Source organism: Sceloporus occidentalis, unplaced genomic scaffold, assembly GCF_023333645.1.
Source record: "Sceloporus occidentalis isolate IW3139 unplaced genomic scaffold, rSceOcc1.0.p SCAF_1, whole genome shotgun sequence".
Classification (NCBI taxonomy): domain Eukaryota; kingdom Metazoa; phylum Chordata; class Lepidosauria; order Squamata; family Phrynosomatidae; genus Sceloporus; species Sceloporus occidentalis.
The window spans coordinates 273,796,659-273,819,093 of record NW_028316981.1 but is presented as its reverse complement, the minus strand read 5'-3'; the positions used below and the strand labels follow the sequence as shown (position 1 = coordinate 273,819,093).

At 40.6% G+C, this 22,435-nt stretch overlaps 1 protein-coding gene across 3 annotated transcripts in view; it reads left to right on the top strand.

The window, feature by feature from the left end:
* Positions 1–6,286: 6,286 nt before the first annotated feature.
* The window catches only part of ATG10 (autophagy related 10), a 136,103-nt gene continuing 119,954 nt past the window's right edge, over positions 6,287–22,435 (top strand). Inside the window, exons 1-2 of one of the 3 annotated variants that reach the window (XM_089493757.1) lie at positions 6,287–6,474; positions 14,312–14,434. In XM_089493757.1, the coding sequence (XP_089349883.1) occupies positions 14,312–14,434 (123 nt within the window). In that variant the 5' untranslated portion in view covers positions 6,287–6,474. Of the gene's footprint in view, positions 6,475–8,305; positions 8,430–14,311; positions 14,435–22,435 lie in introns of those variants that run through there. The other 2 variants (XM_089493741.1, XM_089493750.1) reach the window with 2 other exon arrangements.

The window sequence follows — 22,435 nt, the reverse complement described above, 5'->3', positions numbered from 1 at the left end:
CTGGGGTTAGGAGCACAAGACTCCTGTGAAAGTGGAAAAACTGCAAATAACAAAAGCATAATTTTTTACCTGAGGGAACTCCTTTCTAGGAACCTCTAGGTCCTCCAGCACAACTTTGTGGTCAACATCTGCTAGACGTTGCACATAGAATTGAGCTAAAAGGCCTACAAATGCCTAGACATGATCTCTGTAGGAAACTTTAAGTCCTCCAGCATGATTTCTGGCCGATGTTGACCGTAGAGTCGTACTGGAGGAACTAGAGCTTCTTAGAGAGAATATACTAATCAAATCTGTGAATAATTAAATCTGCAAAAGTCAAAGCTTCAAATGTGGAAGGCTGACTGTAAATGCTTCAAATGAATAAATGAAAAATGAGAAGAAGCACAAGAAATTAGACATGGGGGTATGAGAACACAGGGAACTATGGAGTCAAACTATTGTTCCATTACACTATTGTTTGTAGCTTTGAATACCATGAGTTCTCTGGGGCTTCAGATAGAGGATTTCTCCTTCACCTAATGTTCTAAAATGAGGAGGCTGGAGATTGAACTTGAGACCTTCTTGAGGCATGTGAGACAGGGGAGGCACAATAGAACAATGCCAAGTTTTCTTGTGGTAGCCACATTATACATTGACCTGAAGAGGACATTGGGTACAGCTGGGTTGAACTGCTGAGGTGATTGCTCCATTCTTTATTGCTTATTTTCTAGCTCTTGTTCTGGAAATTTCACCTCTCTTTAAGCTGTCCCTGTTTTATTTATCAAGCTGGAATATTTTCCTTTATGTCTGTCTACCAAGGAGGGAGGTAGACTGCTATGGGGTTTCTGCCACTAATATGTTGTAACCTACTCTATATGCTTTATTTGCCACTTAGAATAAAACATGTTATATGAGAATAAAATGTAGAGAAAATACAGTTGAGAAATGTGTGAAACATCTTTGGTCTTGTACAGCACATTATCACACACAGAGTATTGCTGCTGGTTCCCCCATGAAAAGTGTGCCAAGATAACTAAACTAGGAGGTGGAGCAGACTGGCACAATACACTGGCTTGGGGGTGCATTGATGCCGCCAATGCCGCCCAGAAGCCAGCACCACACCGCCCCACTGCCCACATGGCAAGCAGCATTGTGGTGCTCCAGTGGTGTGGCATTTAGACACAGCGCACTCCAGGAGTGCCAAAAAGTGGCAGTGGTGGAAAGATCGAGGCCATGGCATGTGGTTTCTGTGGCTCTGATCCAGCAATCTATTCTGCCCTAAGGCTGTATAGTACCTTGGCCACATCATGAGAAAACATGACTCACTGGAAAAAACAATAATGCTAGGAAAGATGGAGCGAAACAGAAAAAGAGGAAGGCCGCATGCTACATGGGTGGACTCTATAAAAGAGGTCAAGGGTATGAATTTTTAGGAACTGAGCAGAGCAGTGTAGGACAGGGAGTCTTGGAGATGTCTCATCTACAGAGTCACTATGGGTTGAGATTGACTCAGGGTGGATAACAACAACAAAAATTCTTTAAGGAGAGTATTTATAAGCATAGAAAAGATAAGTCCTTTAAGAGACTAAATGAAAAGGAGAAATGGTCAGAGGATAGAGGACAGATAAGAGAATGTGCAGGTAAATGTAAACTTGCTTGTAAAAACGCAAGCTTTGTAAAATAAAGATATATTAATTTTAAAAAAGTAAATGTAAACTTGCAAATTATATGTATTTTTGTTTTGTTTTTGTTTTTGTTTTTTGGAAAAATAGAAGAGCTAGGAAGGTACTTCATGTAAATGAACAGGTATGGCTTTCCTGTCTCTAGTAGTAGAGAGGATGCTTGGTGACACTAGTGCCAGCAGCATTAAGAGTTCTAGTAATATATATATATATATATATATATATATATATATATATAAAATCCCATAAGCCTAAAATCTGCCCATACTGATAAATTTTAATTGTTTCCTTCCAGAGTAAACCACTCAAGCAATTGCCCAAGAGGAAATGTATAAGATTTTGGTGTTAAATTTCTATTTATAATTATAATTAGTAGTATTACCTGCTATTCTTAACCCAAGGAGTTCAGCATTTTATTTTCCCCACATCCCATTAAAATAAAAAAATAACCATTACTTCTGAATTCATTACAGAAAACCTTGCTTGATGAACATCAGTTCTCAGGAAACCTCTGTTTATGATGAGTTAATTAAAATGTGTTCTGATTAGAACAAAAGGTTTCAGAAAAAAAATAACCGAATATTGCATCTTAATACATAATTAATACAGGTTGAATATCCCTTATGTGGAATTCTAAATACTCCAAAAATGGGCGGCTGCATTAATGGCTCAAAACACACAGGACAAATGATGCGGATTCTGGCCATGTTTGGGGCATAGTGTTCAGATGACTCATGCCCTATATATGGCCAGAAGCTGTGCCGATGCCGCACCATCCAGGAAGAATTGGGCCAAGAAAGGGTGGATAGAATCCGCTCCTTCAGGCAGCTGGATCACAAGTGATTGCTGTGGTCTTGGAGTGATTGGTGCCGGTGTGGCTGTGCATCATTTCAGGCCTGTCTGTTTTGGGTCTATGACACATTTGCTTTCTGATTGTTCAGTGTACACAAACTTTGCTTCATGCACAAAATTGTTTAAAATATTATGTATAAAATTATCTTCAGACGATACAGTGGACCCTTGTTATACGCTGGGGTTTGGTTCCAAGATCCCCCATGTATAACAAAATCCGTGTATGCTCAACTCCCATTAAATATGATATAGCAAAATGGTGTCCCTTATATAAAAAAAGTTAAATCAGGGTTTGATATTTGAAATTTATACTGTTTTTGAACGTTTTCAAACCATGGATGCTTGAATCCGTGTATAAAAAATTTGTGTATAAGAAGGACCGACTGTATAAGAGAGCTATTGTGGTACAGTGGTTTGAGAACTGGACTATGACACTAGAGAGCAGGATTTGAATCCCTACTCAGTCATGAAAGTGACCTTGGGCAATTTGCAGTCTTTCAACCTCCAAGGATGGCAATGGCAACCCCCCCCCCCAAGAAACTGCCTAAGAAAACCCTGTGATAGGGTCGCCTTAGGGTCATCATCAGTCGGAAGCGACTTGGAGGTAAGCAACACACACATTTATGACTATGAGGTATTTACAAAATATAAATTAATTCCATGTTAGTAATGGGTCCCATTTCCAAGATATATGATTATTTATATGCAAATATTCCAAAATCTGAAAAAAAGCAAAAATCCGAAACACTTGTGATCCAAGCATTTCAGAAAAGGAACACACAACCTCTATGTTGTTGAACAGTTACACTGTCAAAGGCTACTGCTGGTTTGGTGATTTAGTGCAGTCATTCTGCTATCTCCCAGAAAAGAGCACACTCGGAAATACTTCACATGGTAGTGCAGCTTCATTAGAAAATTCAGGCTATGGAATATTAAGGAAGAGGACATACTGCCACATGTATCATATAATGGGTGAAAAACATTTCACAATGTTGTAACAAGTTGATTATTTAGTTAAATTTACCATACCATTCCAGATGAGAAGCTGTTTCAGTCTGTAGTAGCAACCTTTTCACACTAACTCTGATATCTCTGAATATGAACTAGTTCATGGCTGCATCCACACTGCAGAAATAATCCGATTTGACTGCCATGGCTCAATGCTGTGGATTTCTGGGAATTGTAGATTGTTGGGGCACCATAGTATTGAGAACATACCACTGAACACAGCAGGATCATTGCACACATTAGCATTTACCAATTATCATCTGACTTAAGGATGTTGGCAGACTTGTTCAATCTTTTGTGGTGTGCAACTGAAAACACTACAAGTAGTTTGGGCGTTCCATGCCTCATCCAACGATAGCAATAGCTGCCGAATCAACTCCAGCGTCTCCAAGTCTGTAAGCCAGCAGGGGAAGTTCAATAGCTGAGACTGAAGGAAGACTCACTAACAACACAACAGAGCTTGTGTAGCTTTCCTCTATACAAACCCATCACAATAGCAAAGCTATTGTTTGCTTGACATAAGATTTCATCGAACATGAATTGGGCTGGGAGAAAGAGGCAATTTCTAAAAGTACAGTGCCTAGGACATTGAAGGTTTTACTAATTTTATTGCTAGCACCTTGGATTATGTCTTGAATAGGACAGAATAGAGACAGTGCTACTCTTACAACACTAATGAAAACTGCATCTGTCGTTAACAATATATCAATATATGCTATAGATTGTGTTGGTAGAGTGGTAGGCTGCATCCACACTGCAGAATTAATCCAGTTTGACACTACTTTAACTGCCATGCCTCCATTCTGTGGAATTCTGGGAATGGTAAGAAGCTATCACTTCTTACCATGGCAATTACCATGGCAATTAAATTGGGGTCAAACTGGATTATTTCTGCAGTATGGATGCAGCTGTGATGCAAAATAATAACTGTTTCATTTCAGACATCTGATGGGTGGCCATATTTTTGATGCTCCCCCTACATTAGAAATCAGAAACAGACAACTAGCACTGCAAGTAAAGAAAGTGATATCACAATGTGAAGTCAAAGTCTTTCACTGCTGGCATCCATAGTTTTTTGTGGTTTTTTTGGTCTATGAGACCATGTTCTAGAAAAGTTTATTGCTGACATTTCACCAGCAGCAGCGGTTGGCATCTTCAGAAAATGCTGGCATGGAAGAGCGTGGGGTATATATGTAATGATATCACAGTTTCTGTGCTACTTCTGTTTGAAATGAGTTGCTTGTTGATTTTCTTTTACATACAGGAACATTTAAAATCCACCTCTCACACTCAGAGTGAAGGTGTCTATTGTGTTGCATTCACCTACGATCAACTTAGCTCTGCTGTGGCTTCAAGTTCCTAAACCTTTGTAGCAATCCTGGCCACAGATAGACCAAAGTGCTCACATGGTTTTTGTGTCATGACTGCACAGCAAATGTTGCATCCACTGTTTTTACCTAGAGCAATCTAGGCATATGGAGGGATGTGTCCATTCATCTGATCATAGTTTTGTGGGAGCCACTGTAAACATGAGGGCTCATGTTGCTACCCCATGGTGGTGCTGTGGAATATGGGCTCTTTGATTTTTATGGTTTAGTGGCCAAACTTTAGTCCATAGGCATATATGTGATATGTATTCAGCTAGTGAGTCTGGGGAATTGCTTGGAACAAAAATCTAGGGAATTTCTGTCATCACAAAGGTTGTCAGCAAATGGCGAGAATCACAAACATGAATTCAGTTCATTTTACAGGCTGTTTCAAGACTAGTCTCTATCCCTTACGGTTAGCATTACTATCTTTTTGATATCAATCAATTATCCTTATTATTATTATTATTATTATTATTTCTGTCAGTTATTATTGTTGTTAATTGTCCTTTATTTCTATCCAGTATTTTTTATTACTCTATCCTGCATTATTACTTCTGTTCTGTCCATTCTTCTTCTTCTTTGTATTTCTACCTATTATTCTTATTATTCTATCCCGTATTATTATCTATGTTATTCTTATTATTCTGTCCATTATCATTCTGTTTTATATCTATCCATTACTCTTATTACTCTATCCTGCATTATTTTTTCTATTATTATTCTTATTATGCCCATTATTATTATTTTATCCTGTATTATTATTATTCTGTCTGTCTGTTGTTATTATTATTATTATTATTATTATTTATTTCTATCAATTTTTATCCTAACCTGTATTATTTCTATTCTTATTATTCTGTCCATCATTATGAGTACCCTTTTTCATTTCTACTCATTATTACTCTTTCCTGTATTAATATATTATTATTCTGTCTTTTTATTTCTATCCATGATTCTTATTATTCTGTCCTGTATTATTTCTAGTCTTATTCTGTCCATTATTACTATTATAATCTGTATTATTTATATTCAAAGATATAGCCGTGTTAGTCTGTACAACTGAGTTATGTCTCAAAGGTGCTACAAGATCTCTCTACATATTATTTATATTATTATTATTCTGATTATTATTATTATGATTACACTTTTTTTTAGCTTTATCCATTATTCTTATTATTCTCTCTTATTATTATTTCTATCACAAACACTACTTCCCAGGATTCCATAGCACTGAGCCAGGGCAGTTCAATTAGATTATTTCTTGTGTGTTTCAGACCATAGGTTTTGGGAATTGTAGTTCATTGTGGCACCAGAGCTCTCTCCCACAGAGAAGGCTGAATGTCTCAAAAGCACTACACTTCCCAGAATTCCCTAGCGCTGAGCCAGGGAGTCCAAGCGGTCTCAAAGTGGGTTATTCCCGCAGTGCGGATGCAACCCTTGTGTAATATTAGCCAAGGGGGGAGGATTTGCTGCGAGGAGGCGCCTGGGCCTCCTTCCTGCTCGCTCGGTTCTCCTCGCTGAGGTAAATGGAGAGAGAGAGGAGGAGGCCTTTCTGCCACTGAAACTGCCTGGAGGCGGAGAAGGTGAGGGAAGGAAGGAAGGAAGGAAGCAGGCGAGGGAGGAGGAGGGTGATGATGCGGGGCTTTTGGAGGGAATAGCGGGCTATTTCCCCCCTCTCCCTTCCTCTCTTCCCCCGAGGCCTTCGCCTTGGAAATCCCCGCCCTGCAGCCCTTGGAAGCGTCCTTCTCTATTACAGTATCTCTCTGCCTCCATTTTATGCAGCCGACTTCAGCTCCCAGAAGCCTCAGCCACGTTGGCTAATAGCAAGGGATTCTGGGAGCTGAAGTCCGAGATTCCCTTAAAGAGCACAGTCTGGGGAACCACTGCATTAGGGACAACGGCTTAATATAATGCTCTCCCTTATATGAAAGGGCAGAAACAAAGGGTCCAAGACCACCTGCAGGAATAATCCAGTTTGAGACCGCTTTAATGCCAGGGAATTGTGGGAAGTGTAGTGTTTGTGAGACATTTGCCCTTCTTTGTTAGAGAGAGAGCTCTGGTGCCACAATAAACTGCAGTTCCCAAAGCCTGTGGTCTAAAACACACTGCAGGAATAATCCAGTTTGAGACCACTTTAACTGCCCCTGGCTCACTGCTAGGGAATCCTGGGAAGTGTAGTGTTTGTGAGACATTTGGTCTTCCCTGTCAGAGATCTCTCTGGTGCCACAATAAACTACAGTTCCCAGGATTCCCTAGCAGTGAGTTGAATTGGTCTCAAACTGGATTATTTCTGCAGTGTGTTTTGGACTTAGAAATTTGTATTTTTCAAAACAAAACAAAACCAAACAAACTATTTTCCAACTGTGGATGGTTAAACCAGTGGATAAAGAGTCTGTAGATATGGAGGGCTGACTGTACTAATACTAATGCGCTGCACTTGGAATAAACTGCCTATTATTCCCTTTCACCTCAGGTTCCAATTTACGTTCCCTGATCCAACTCACACAGCAGCAAGAATCCAGTTTGACACTGCTTTAACTGCCCTGGTTCAGTGCTAGGGAATGCTGGGAATTGTAGTTTGTTGTGGCACCAGAGCTCTCTGGCAGAGAAGGCTAAATGTCTCACAAAACTACAGTTCCCAGAATTCCCTAGCATTGAGCAAGGGCAGTCAAAGCAGTGTCAAACTGGATTATTTCTGCAGTGTGGATTGGACCTCTGTGGTGGTGTTAACTGTTGCTAACTGCCCTCAAGTCGACCCCCAACTCATGGCGACCCTGTGGATGAGACACCTCCAAGAACCCCATCTTCCACTTTTCTGCTTAGGGTCCTGCATGGCCATGCCTGTGTCCCCCTTGACTGAGTCCATCCATCTGGCATGTGGTCTTCCCCTCCTTCTTCTGCCATCTACCATTCCTAGCATTGTTGTCTTTTGCAGTGTCTTCTCATTAAATGGCCAAAGTATATCAGCCTCAAATTAATCATTTTGGCTTCTGGCTTAGTCTGTTCCCAGACCCATTTCTTTGTGTTTTTGACTGTCCACCATGGTATGCTAAGCACTCTTCTCCAGCACCACATCTCAAATGAGTTGATTTCCCATCCGCCTGCTTCCTTTACTGCCCAGCTCTCACTTCTATACGTGGTGATGGGGAATACTATGCTAAGGTCCTGCAAATTCAGACCCTACATTTCTTTACTTTTCCTAGCATTATTGTCTTTTCCCTGTGGTGCCATGTTGTTATGCCCTCACTTCAGGTCAGCACTGCCTGGGGTTTTGCTGTCAGCATTGCGGACTGACTTGGGCTCAGATGTAAACACTAGTTAGAAATAAATTTTAACACCCCACCCCCCCCCACCCCCCAACATTTTGCCTCTCTAAAGTCATCTGGAGACCTTCCTAATTTCTGCCCCCCCCCTTTTTTTTTTTACATGTGTGGGAGAGATGTGCACATAAACCAAATGCTTATGGAGCCAGCATCTTGTTTCTCGTTTCACCACTAAGGCCAACTCCAGTATCTCTTGAGAAACCTACAAGCAAGATGTAAGAGCAGTATATTCCTTGTTTTTGAAATCCTCTGCTAGGGTTTTGTTTTGACTTGCAGGTCTGGCAGTTCCCCTAACTGATTGTATGTTTCTTTTGTGCACAGTCTGGTGCTATTTTTGCTGCACTTGTGCCTGAGCATTACCAGCAGAAAAAACAAACTGGGCCTAGAAGAAAATATTGGGGGTTGGACTGCTCCTGATAAGGATACTAAAATCTTTTATTCCTTCTTTGCAGGCTATTCCACCCCCCACCCCCAAAATTAGTATTCCTTGGCCACTTAACACACTCAGTACTCTGAAGTAGGCTTTTTTGTAAAGCTCCCACCTTCCCCTGGATATTTCTTTTTTTTTTTAATACATTGCATATATTTTGGAGAGGGTACTTTAGCTACTTATAATAACCCGTAGCTCTGTCCTCTGCCATTTTGGCTAAACAAGGACGGGCAAGGAGAATTAAGATGTATGCTGCTGCTTCTGATGCTGGAGACACACAGGTGGCGTGCAAATGTGTGTCATGTGTACAGTGTTAAGATACACAGTGCTGTAACATTTCACAACCTACTTCTTCCATAGCTTCCCTAAGGGATATATCTGGGCCAGACCTGATATTTTGTCTCAGCTTTGTTTAAATTTGCAAGTTTTTTTTGTTTTGTTTTGTTTTTTTAGATTGGGCTTCTGTTTTTTTCTTCAAAGTTTGCCAGTAGCCATAATTGGTTTGCATTTTTGGTCTTAATGGGTTGCAGTTGTGCATCCGTTCACTTTCTTTTTAGAAAATGGAGAATCACATTCCAGGAAACAGTTTTTAAAATCATATTTGTTCTCTTTTCTTTCTTTCTTTCTTTCTTTCTTTCTTTTTTCTTTTTTCTTTTTTTGGAGGAGGGGAGAAATGGAACTCATAAGAGGACTTAGGAGTTTATTACATTGGGGCTAATTTTGGCATTAAGGAGAGATTAAAGCACATTTGAAGCATACCGCAAATAAAGCAAAAATGGCGAGCAACTGTGCAAATTATTATCACAAGCAATTTTGCATAATTACACAATTTTTGCAAGATATTCACAGGATAAGCTCCCAATCTCCTTCGTGTGATAAACTTCTTAGACCTGTTTGATGCGGAGGTTAGTGTGCTCCCAACAAATGGAAAATTGGCCTGTGCCTTTTAAGTGGTCTACCTGTGAACTGTTTTAACATGCTCTACATGGGGCTGCTTTTGAAGATGTTTCTAAAACTTAGGTGCAAAATTCAGCCACAGTACGTAATGTTAAAATTGCAAATTTTATATTGGTTGTTAGTGAATGTCTAGGCCCAGTTCAGAGTGCTGGTTCTTATCTTTAAAGCTGCAAACATTTTGGTGTCCCATAACTTACCACATCTACACTTGTATCACATTGCCTGTGTTTTAAGAGAATCTTTGAAACCCATAATTATATTTCTACTGATGCATGCTACATCAGTAGCATAAGAAAGGGGACTTTTTAGCAATAGCTTCATGTTTATGGAGCTGTATTCTAGTTAAGGCCCCATGCTTACAAGGCCTCAAATAGACGTTAGAGGCTTAAAATGGCTTTTTGGTAAGTATATTCTGCTGCTGTTATTTGATCTGGTGCTAAATTTATTTTAATTGTTGCAATAGTGCTGAGTCAAATGTTGCTATTTACTGCTACTTTGTGGCTATTCTGCTGTTGGAATGCTTGTTGCTATCATTTATGTTGATATGTATTTTTTTGTTCTGTATTTAAGTGATAACTGCTTTGTCTGGATTTGGTCTAAATATACAAATATATTTTAAATAAAATAAATAAAAAGGGTACAAATTCAGTGTCACATGGCATTAAAAAAAGATTCAGATAATGAAGAAAGAGTGGTAGAATTATGATCAGAAAGAGAGATAGTAATGGAGTTCTATCCATCCACATCACAGGAAGCATTATACATTTTAGTGTGGTAAAAGCTCTTAGACAAATTCCTGATGGCTTCCCCAGCAGTGTAACTGTCCAAACAGACATAAAGGTGGCATCAGTAGTAAACATATTGAAACAGGGGGAAAAGGCAGATATTGAGAGAGGAGGATCAGGGATTGTCCCATTTGTCTTGAGTTTATATATATATTTCTATATTGTGAGCCACCTTGGGAGAAAGTTGTCATACAAATAAAATAAAATAAAATAAAATATTATCTAAAGCCGCTTAAGTACTGGAGCTATGCACAAGCTAAGCAATACAGTTTAGGAACTTAAATTATTAATGGCTTCTAAATACATACAAATAAGAGACAGTGTAGTAGTTTGAATGTTGGGCTAGGACCTGAGACCAGGGTTCAAATTGTTGCTCAGCCATGGAAGCCCACTGGGTGGCCTTGGGCAAGTCACACTTTCTCAGCCTCAAGGAAAGGCAAAGGCAACACTACTCTGAACAAATCATGTCAAGAAAAGCATTCCTTAGGGTAGCCATAAGTCAGAAATGACTTGGAAGGCACACAACGACAACAGCGGTTTTGCCAATCACCCTCGAAGGAAATCCCATTATTGGCTTTCTGGAATGCCTCCAAAATTCCCAGGAGGGGGTGGGATGTCTGGTTCAGGCCCCCTGAAAGGCACTATGGGAAGGCTAAAGGGGCGGGACTTCTGGGATAGGAGGTATGTCGGGTGTTTTTTTGGGGGCGGGAATGTTAAATTCCCTGAAAATTCCCAGAAATTTTGGCAAATCCTGAAATTTCCCAGTTTCTGGAAAATTTCCCGGAAATTGCCAACACTGGACAACAGCAAACATGTATAGCAGTAGCAACATTGGGGGGAGATGTTTGCTGACCCTGCACCACTGTTTATAAAATGCCTGGCTTCCAAGGGGGTCCATGGCTCCAAAGCAGTTTGTGAGGGCTAACATGGACAACTGTGTGTCCCTTTGCACAGATGATTGTCCAGGACAGACATTCCATACTGTTTTGGCTCTATGGACTTCCAGGATAGGAGGTATGTCGGGCGTTTTTTTTGGGGATGTTAAATTCCCTGAAAAAAGTCAGGCATTTGAGAAACTAAGTATGGAGTCTTCTTATGCCTCCACCCTCTTATATGCATGTGAACAAAGTCAGAGTGGTGATGTACTGGTCCATATCAGGACAGAAGGCTCCAAGCTATGTAGGAAAAAAGGCCTAGAGCTGAACCACTAAGAGTGACAAGCAATTTTGTAGTACAGACTCAACTAGAAAATTTCATCATCATCTACAATTCTAGATAGGTCCAATTCGTAAGTTATTTGCTCCATATGTCACTTTATTATTTGAACCCCCAAATACTTAATTCTTCTCTCTTGACATTCTCTTGATTTTATGGCCCATGCATAGGAAAAGAGACACTATTTTATGTTAAATTTCCATTTATGTCTTCATATGCTTATCTCCTTGGGAGTCCCTATAGGCTGAGAGGTAATAAAGAAATATCTCAAGTAAATAGATTTACTAAAATATGTGGTTCTGTGTAAAATCTGTGTAAAAGTACAGTACTTTACCTGTGCTGTATTGATTAAAGTTTTGCATTTGATTGGTACAATGGAAAACAGAGATGCTTGAGGGACTTATCAGATGCAGCTTGTTGATGCACCCAAGGAAAGTCAGTGGCTTAAGAAAACCTGTGTCTGGCAGGAGAAACCAGTAGAACCAGCAACACTGAGAAAATATGGAAGGCTCACCTGCCTTTTGGCCTCAGCAGTAATTGGCGTAGTGGTTTGAGTGTTGAACTACAACTCTGGAAACCAGGGTTTGATTCCCAGCTTGGTCATGAAACCCATTGGGTGACCCAAGGGAAGTCATGTGATCTCAGCCTCAGGGGAAGGCAATGGCAAAACTCCTCTGAATAAATCTTGCCATGATAGATGGAAATGACTTGAAAGCACACACCACACACACTACTAAAATAATCTTCAACAGAAAGGGAAGAGTGTGGCTGTAGCAGGCTACCTTGGAAGAACTGGCCAGGTGAACGTTTAAAAAAACAGGGGATAGAAAGGGTCTGTTTGGATTTAGCAGAGGGAATAGAAGAGCCAGCTTGGCTTCAGAAGCAAACTGGTCAGGCTGGGTAAGCCTGGACCCAGCAACCTTTCTCATGACCATTGTGCCAAAAGTAGACACAGGGAGACAGGAAGCCCAGCCAATTGAGGAAGTCCAGGACCTGGCCTGGCCAAATCAGAGGTAACAGGCATGGTTAGCCAATGAGGAACTGTATCTAATAGGCCTGGAATTTTAAAGCCAGTAGGGGTGGAGGAAGAGGTTTATTGTGGGGATTCTTTGCCTTAAAGAAAGAAAGACCAGAGACTTATAAAAGGCTGGGATGTAATAGTGCCTTTTGAGAGCTCCTGCTTGGATAAAACCTCCTATTTTAAGCCTGGGGGAAGAAGACTTCTCTGAAACAACTGGTAAAACTGCTTGCACCATACTTTGCTCACATCATGAGAAGGCATGATTCACTAGAAAAGATGATAATACTAGAGATGGTAGAAGGCAACATAAAGAGAGGAAGACCACACACCAGATGGATAGAGTCAATTGGGGAAGTCCCAGGGTTGAATTTGCAGGACTTAAGCAGAGCAGTGGAGGACAGGGAGTCTTGGAGGTGCCCAATCCACAAGTTTGCCATGTGTTGGAGTCAACTCACAGGCAGTTAACAACAACAAGGCTCACAGATTTCAAACATTAAGGGGAGGGTTAACGTTCCCCCACTGGGGGAGGACATCTCAGGAACCTTATATATATATATTTAAAACCTGGAATATACGTCTATTTCCCAATTTTTGTAACCTGAAATATAGTCTTCTCTAGAATTCCAAAATCCAAAATATTTCAAAATTGTCCACATGGGTGTCTAAGATAGTGACACATTTGCTTTCTAGTGGTTTAGTGTATATACATGTTGTTTTATGCACAAAATTACTCAAAAACATCATGTATACAATAATCTTCAGGCTATGTGTATACAAAACAAAACATGTTTACACTTGGGTTCCACCTCCAAGCTTGCATTACGTATATGCAAATATCACAAAATTCGAAAATGGTCCCAACCATTTCAGATAAGGGAGACTCAACCTGTACATTACAGGTTACAGGAACTGGGAAACAGACATATATTCCAGGTTTCAAATTGTCAACAGTTCAGAAGAGGAAGAGGAGGAGGAGGAGGAAGAGAAAATTGAGTGGCAGTGATGGTCCCAACCATCTCTATTCATGCCGCCTTGAATCCCATTTTGGGGGGAAAGTGTTATATAAATTCAATAAATAAAGAGATAGCTGAAGGATCAACTACATCAAATCCCATACCTTGAAACGCTATATTTGTTCCAGCTCTGTTCATTTTATTGAATCGGACTGTTTAATTTGCTTCAAATCATATTGAGTGTAAGAAAAAGTATAAGTGCAAGAAAATAAACATTTTTTTACTGCAAAATAATGTAGTGGTATCATTTTTAAAATACAGTCTTGGGGAAGCTTTTCCTGTTGGAAGACTTTTCTGTTCATATTAGAGGCTATCAGGATGCAAAGAAATGACTAGTGTACAGAGCAACATTCCCCTGCCCTCTGAAAGTTTTGAACTCAGACTCACATGATCCCTCACAATAGGCCCTGTTAGTTGGGCTTATGGAGTTACAGACCAAAACATACGTGGAGCACGAGGTTAGGGAAAGTTAATAGTGGCAATAACTTAATAGCAGGCAGCATCAATTTTCACAAGCAGGAAGTTTTTTTGGGAGACATGACCTTGGGCTGTGAGTCTTATCCTTACTGTCTGTTGACTCCTTGCATTGCTCTCCTAACTTTCACTTTGAAAGATCTGAGTATTATGTTTAGCAATCACAGCTTCTGTCAGTACTAATGCTTAGTCTTCCTGATAGATGTCTCTCACCTTGGGAAGTGAAGACTTCTTTCTGGAGGAGAATAAATTCAAACAGGATTGTGCAGAATTTATCAAGATCTCACAACAAATGGGAGACAACTGGCAGTGGAGAAATGTAAAGGTATGGACAATGTTTCTCTAAAGAAATATTTTTAATAGTTTCCAATAAAGATATCTTGGTGCGAGTTCTAAAAGTTGTATAGGCTTGGTGTATGTTTTGATGCCCAGAGAGGGGCCTCTGGTTGTTTCCCAGGGTTTATTGGACCAGTTTCCTTGCTGACTGGCCTGCAGACTCTTTCCAAGTAAAGTAGATGGATCCCTGCTAGTACAGAGAGGAACGTTCCTCTAATCACTAGAACTGCTCAGGAGAGTGAAGTAGCTAGGTGAGATGTGGTTCATGAGATTATAAACTAAGCCCTAGATGAAAGTTTGTTGAAGAGCCCTTCCTTGATCTTCTCCCCCTCTGCAGGAGAAAGCCTTTATCTCCTGGGTTGGTATTTTCTTGCCTCCTGTTGCAGTTTTCCAGGGCTGGGACAAATATAAAATCTTCTCCGCGCTTTGACTGCTTCCTTGTCCCACACTCTGGCTACATTCTCAATTTCTGTATTGTCCTGTATCTCTGCCTACTGAATGTCCAGTGTCCTCATCTTGCCTGACTGATCAATTGATCATCACTGCTTAGCACAGCAGTTGGCAGCCTCCCCAGTTTGCTAGCAGGAGAGGAGGATGGTAGTGTGATGTCCCTGAAACCTTGTCATGGTCATATTTTTATTCCACAGGTAGTATCTTATTGTTTTTACTTATTTCATCTGCCTACCCTTTCCTCAAAGAAGCTCAGTATAGTGGGTATGGTTCCCTCTGCCACTTCCACATTCTGTCATCTTAGCACAAACTGACACTTCAGTTTGACAATTGACTCATCCAAAGTCAGTTAGTGCATATCATGACTCAGCAGGAATTTGAATGTAGATCTTAATTCTGGTTTGACACAGACAGAATACTACAGTTACAGCTAGCTCTGTGTGATTATCAGTGATGTGCTAATCTAGGCAGTTGGAACATTTCTAGAACAAATGCAATAGAGATGATGATAAGTATGGCTCAGGACCATACTTTTGTGCTAGATCACAAGCTTTATATTCAGAAGGTCCCCATTTCAGTTTCCAAAATCTCCAATTAGAAATGGAAAAGACCTGATCTATGGAAAGTACAAGTGTACTTAATGTATACAAGTGTACATTTAAATCAGTATAACAAAATATAGTTGCCTGCATATATACTTAACACTGGCTTCACTAAGATTTGATTTAATGCAAATATGAATAGAATTACATATTGCATGCAGAAATTCAAAATTTTCAAAGAAAGTTAACAATCTCAATGATTTGAGAAGAATTTTTATGTAATTTACCTAGCATTTAATTAGGAAATTCTATAGAAAGCTGCTAAATATGCAGCTTTTCTTCCTATTTTTTTGAATTTGGTTCATTATGTTTTAGTGGGAACATAAATACAGCACTGCAGTAGAAACAACTTAGAAGAAGGTAATTTTCTCTAAACTGGTCTGTCTTGTGTTGAAATGTTTTCTGACAAATACATGTATTGATTTGTTTTAGGTGCCACATTGAGAAGAACAAAGTGCTAAAATAACCCTTGGCACTGTTTTGTACAGATTTTTTTTTAAAAAATAGATGGAGTAGTTGTGGTAATGTTGGTTAGAAGACAGAACAAGACAGAACTAATGTCCTGGAATGAGCCATACATTGATTTAAAGATCAGAACAAATGAAATAAACTCTGTCAGAAATGATAGATTATCCATAGAGTTAGATTTATAGTTAAATAGAGAGTGTTTTGAGAAGAATCCCTTTATATCAGATGTTGCACATATGCTTTCTCTCTGTGTTTGTCTAAAATAAAACTTAATGAAACAGCTAATAAAACCCCAATTTGTTTGTACTTCCTTTGAGAAATAAGCTGTTAATATGCAGCTACTATTCATTATCAACTGTGCAGTTTGGATACTTTTCAACAGAGATTCTTACTGAGAAATCCTGGCCATGTGAAACAATTAGTTCATAAAACTTTGTTTGGTTAGATTTATTTGTCAAGGAAAACAAATATAATTCCCTTAAGGCAACCTGTTTCAGATCTGTAACAAGGCTGAGATGACAGAATACTTTTCTCAAGTGCAGTATTTGTTGTGATGCAAACTGAACACTAAGGGTCATTGTAATATTTTTGCATTTATTAATTAAGACTGAATTATGAAATGGTTTCACTTTGGGATAGTCACACTTTTATGGTGGCACAGCCACGGGGGGAAGTCATCCAGAGGTTTGCACTAAAATGGCATAAACATGTTAATAACACTCAGCACTATCTTATTTCCACCAACTACTTTAGTTCCAGGGGGCATTTAAAACTCTGAATGGGCATTAAGAGTCAGTGTTGAGAAGAAGGAACGGCCCCATTCAGAGTCATCTATTTGCGTTGGATGGAACTGGGCAGAATCGGGTCCCCCCCCCCCCCCCCCCCGAATCTCTCTGGAAGCAAGTGCCTACTAAAAATTTACCTCAGTCAGGGTAATTTAACCCTGAATGCCCTTGCAGCTCTTCTAGAGAGTTCACATTTGCAGGTACCGGTTTAAAATGAAGGCGCTTTTGCTGTCAATCAAATTCAGTTCCGCTTTCATCAAGGTGACATTTCCTGCAGCCATTGGGCAATTGGATGTGTGCTTCCCCCTCCTTTTAAAAACAACAACAGGTGGGAGTGTGCACATATTTTGTCAAATTTAAAAACCTCCAGGTGTGTGTTTGTGTGTTCTGTGTATAATTTGGGTCACTACAGATTATGGATCTTCTCCTGCCTCCACTTTTCAACCCTAAAATTCAATCTATTGCCATTTCTGCATCCTCCCTCCTTGCCACCCCAGAATGCCTCATACACATACAATAATAATATTATTATTAATAATAATAATAATAATAATAAATTCCTCACCCCAAATGCCATCTCTGCATCCGTTGCTTTCCCTCAGATTGCCACCCCAGAATACACATATGTAGCAAAAGCATTCTGTATCAATTTGCCAAATTGAAAGAGAAACATTTGTAACATTCACATTGTAGCATTCACATATAAAAAATAATTTAGACAAAAAGCCCTTTGCAAAATGTCATGCTGGGAGCAAGGAAATGCAAGGGAAAGTAGCACAAGCAGACACACATTCTATCTATATATGTATCTACCTGTAGAAAAAAGCATGTGCATAGTCTGTAAAAAAAAAAAAAAAAAAAAAGAGAGAGAGAGAAAAAGCTGCCTGTGAGAGCGGAGCCTTGCTCTGTTCTCTGCCCTCCCTCTGACCTGCCCTGAATTGACCCTTTCTCCGGCTCCTTCCTCCTCCTCCTTCCTCCTCCTCCTCCTCCTCCTCCTTCCGATGCTGCCCTCCACGGCCCCCTTCTTTCCCCCGGCTAAATCTTCCTCCTCCTCCTTCTGATGCTGCCCTCCATGCCCCCCTTCTTTCCCCCGGCTTCATCCTCCTCCTCCTCCTCCTTCCGATGCTGCCCTCCATGGCCCCCTTCTTTCCCCCGGCTTCCTCCTCCTCCTCCTCCTCCTCCGTCACCCTGATGAAGGGGAGGCATGTTCTGCCCTCTGCCCTCCCTCTGACCTAAATCCTTCCCCTGAACTTGACCCGATCATGATCGGGGACAAGTTCATATTCACCGGACCCAGTTTTTTTCCAAAAGATACAGCTTTTACTCCGCTTCCATATGACCCACGCTAAGGGGCATTTGCCCCTCAACTGGCGTGCAAGCCTCGGATTCGCTTGTGAGAGATTTGGGGGGAATGTGATCTTCCTGTGGTTAATCCGGGTTCTGATCCAGGGTAAAAGGTAGTCTGAATGGCCCTGAAGGCACACAACCTTAATTTAGATGAGCTAGAAGCACTGTGAATAGGGTAGTTGCTCTTGATCTGAGTGCGATACCCTTTTTTGATGTTGTTGCACTCACAAGGATCAAATATGTAGTTTGGACTCTTCAACTCTTGGTGGTGAGTTTCTCCTGAACTCAAGACTATCTATGGCGGTGCAGAGGTGCCTCAGCTTTGGTTAATTCATTAGCTGCACTGCGATATAGAGAAAGCAAACTTGCTACATCTGTGTTTTACATCTAGACTAGACTACTGCAATGTGCTCTTGTGTGGGACTTCCTTTAAATATAGTTCACAGCTTCAGCTTGTACAAAATGAGCTGCCTCAGTCCTTATAGGGGCTAGGGGATTCGAACATGTAACATTAATTATGTCCTAGATGCAGTGGTTACCAGTGCATTTCCAGGCTAACTTAAAAGTGCTAGTTGTCACCATTACGTCTTGGGATCAAATTATCTGAACAGCCACCTACCTGCACACATACAAACTTTCCTGGGCTGTAAGGTCAGCCAGAGAGGCTAAACTTATACTCACACCAATAAAATCTGTTAAACTGGTGGGCAGAAGATGGGGTCTTCTCCGTGGGAGGCACTATCTCTTTGGAGTGCTCAGCTCCAGAAGGTGTGCTTGGTTCCTTCCCCGAGTACTTGTAAATAAGTCATAAAAACCTGATTCTTGCTATGCTATCCTCTCTCTCTCTGTCTCTCTCCCTCCTTCCCCCACTAACTCCTGTTGTATTTAATGGGACTTCAGCTTCCACAGATTTTGGTATCCATGGGGGTGGGGTTCCTGGAACCAAACCCCAGCGGATACCAAAGGTCCACAGTTCTTTTAAATTTTGCAGCTTTATACATCACTCTAGATCAGTGATTCTCATCCTTTGGTTCTCCAGGTGTTTTGGACTTTGTCCTCAGAATGCCTACCCATTAGCTGTGCTCTTTTGGGCTTCTGGGAGCTGAAGTCCAAAACATCTGGAGGGACAAAGGTTGAGAACCACTGTTCTAGATTTTCCAGTAATTTATGACCTATAAAATCCTATACATCTCAGGTCCAGGCTATCTGAAGAGGTGCATCTTCCAGTATGAACCCGCCTGAGCTCTAAGATCATTGAAGTAGCACTCCTTCTACACCATTGCCCTTACAGACACTGTTGGTGGGAAAGCGGGAAAGGACCTCAGCGACTGCTTCCAGACTTTGGAGCTCCCTCTCTAGGAAAGTTAGGATGGCTCCCTCCTTGCCTTCTTTTTGGCAGCAGATAAAGATGTCAGTGGTGTAGTTAAAGAGGACGCCATGGCTCAGCAGATAAGATGCTGACTGATGACTGCAAGATTGGCAGTTCGAGGCTCAAATGTCAGATGACGGAGTGAGCTCCCGCCGCTAGGCCCAGCTTCTGCCAACCTAGCAGTTCAAAAGCATGTAAAAGTGCTAGTAGATAAATAGGTACCACTTTGGTAGGAAGGCAACAGCATTCTGTGTAGTCATGCTGGCCCCATGACCACAGAATCGGTTTTGACAATGCTCTTTGGCTTAGTAATGGAGATGAAAACTGCCCTCTACAGTTGGACATGAGTTGACAATCTTGTCAAAGGGAAAACCTTTACCCTTTAAAAGATGGCCTAAATACTGGCACCAGATCCCCTCTGATCTTGGAAGCTATGCAGGATCAGCCTTGGTTAGTCCTTGGATAGCATACCATCCACAAAAACCAAGTGGTGTAGGCTACTGCATATTTCAGAGGAAGGAGCTAGCAAAATCACCCCTTGCCTATGAAAACCCTATGAAATTCATGGGGTTGCTATAAGTCACCAGGCGACTTGAAGACACACACACACACACACACACACACACACACCACTTCCAAAAGGCATCCTGTGATGATTTTTTTTGCCCTTTCACCAGTCTCCACTTTTCTAATAATTTCTATTTTGGTGGTCAAAATATAGATCGATTTAAAACAACAACAGCATCCTGGGGTAGCTGGGGAGGTTTATCCCCTTTCCACTTTTCTTTGCTTTTCATGCATACTCACTAAGGGATGCTGGAGGCAGCTGCTGTTTAACTTTCACAGATACGGTACAATAATCTAGAGCAGAATCCCATTCTTTCTTAGCTCAACCTTTATTACACCATTTACTGCAGAAATGCTGCAGCAACCTGGCATTGAAAGTCAGTGTTTCTCCAGCTCTGCTTCACCATCCTCTTAGCGCTGATGCTGTTAAAAAACCTCTGGTTAGACTGAGGATGAGGAAGAAAGGAGGGGGTTGAGTAGGCACAAAAATACTTTCCAAAAAGGAGTGTCTTTATCAGAGAATTTGTAAACAGAGGTATGCCTGTATATTTGTTTGATGCTACCTTTTTTCTTTTCGTGACTGATTACATAGTTGGTTCCACCATTAGGAGAGTTTGCAGTTGCCTGAGGTTGCAAATGTTGGAGAGCAGGGGATGGTAGCAACATGTTGAAGACAGAGCTGTGTGTGCCAGGTGGCCACCTCTGCATTGTCTGCTCTATTGCTACTGGTGAAGTCTAGTCAACTTCTGTGCACGAAACAGGGTGAGACATTATTGTCTTGTTTCAGGCGGCAAGATACCTTGAGTTGCTCATGAGGCATTAGATGATAATAATCAGTGCGAAATCGAAGGCTTTCATGGCCGGCATCCATAGTTTTTTGTGGGTTTTTTGGGCTATGTGGCCATGTTCATCCACAAAAAACTAATAATCAACTTGGGGGAAAAGTCTCCATGGTGCATTTTGGTGTTTACATCCATTTCCCCCTCTTTTTCTTCCCTCTCCCCTCCCTGCCTAATAATAGAATTGACAAAGCTATTAGTTTGCCTGCTATTCAGGCTAAAATTTCCTGTTCCAAAACTGAAGATTTAGATTTATGGCACTATGCTGATTTTTGCCTACCCAAAGGTAAAAGTGGTAAATTGTGCTGCCCATAAATGTGTCTAACAGGATATTTTGGCAGGGTTAATCAGAAGTAAATCCCATTACATTTACTTGCTCTTACTCCCAAGCATGTGTGCACTGCCTAAGGATTTCTTAGCAATAATTACCACTTGAAAGGGATTTTTTCTCCAAATAAACATTTGGTTTAGTGGGATCAATTGGCACAGTGACATAAGTAGGGTTACCATATTTTCAAAAGTAAAAAAGAGGACACATTTACCAACTGACTAGGTGTATCCAACAGCACATTAGAATAATGTCTGGCCTTCTGTGCACCACAAGTCTAAAATTACATGGTTGTACCACTGCTTTTGATTGAATAAGCTCGGTGTTGTGCTGCAGAGATACTGAAGCTCAGTTTGGTATTCTGTTTCCAGTCAAACAACTACCAATACCAAAAGCTACCAATCAAAAGGTATTCTGCTGTTATTTTGCATTTTCCTCATTGGACTATCTGTGAAGGAAAGAGGGTAAAGGGGGGGGGGAAGCAGGAGAAAAGGTAGTAGGTTATAAATGAAAGATTACAATGTCTGGGTCCCATGTGAAATTCTTTGTTTGGGGCAGACCAATTGCACTAAAAATGCTCCATCCAGAAGCAACAAGGAATTCTCAAAATAGTTAAACACTGTAGGGAAAGTAATTTTTATGTGTTTTGAGGTTTTTCTTTAACACGTAATGTCAGAAAGAAGGGAAAATACTTAATATATTGCCCAAGTATTTATTACTTAAAATAAGATATTGCTATTTGAGATACCATATCTACATTTGACCGATTTTTCCAACTTGAAGTAGACAGAAACCTAGAAAGTTTAATTGTTTTGTAGAATCATTCAGGTTCACTGAAGTGGAATGCTATGTGAACCTTAGCAGGCCTTTTGGAGATTTCTTCTGAATCTTTTGTACTATTCTGTTTTCCAGGGATGGGGGTGGGGGAACCACTGCTGAGCCCTCAATGGACGAAAATCAGTAATGCGAATAGGTTGAGATGCAGAAGTGCCTCCACTTAGTAATAGCAATTTAGGTGTATTACATAAAGGACAGCTGAGGTGTGTCACACAACCTATATTTGCGGGTATGAGTAGGTACATTTATTTAGTGCTTATGTTATATAATTTCAACTGGAATTTTTATTCTGTCACTCAATGAAAAGCAAAACTTGCTACCCACCTGGAAGGTGGTGGATAGCTGGATTAGCTACATGCCCCAAACCATGATTTCCCCGGTTCCTTCTTGGTCTCCCC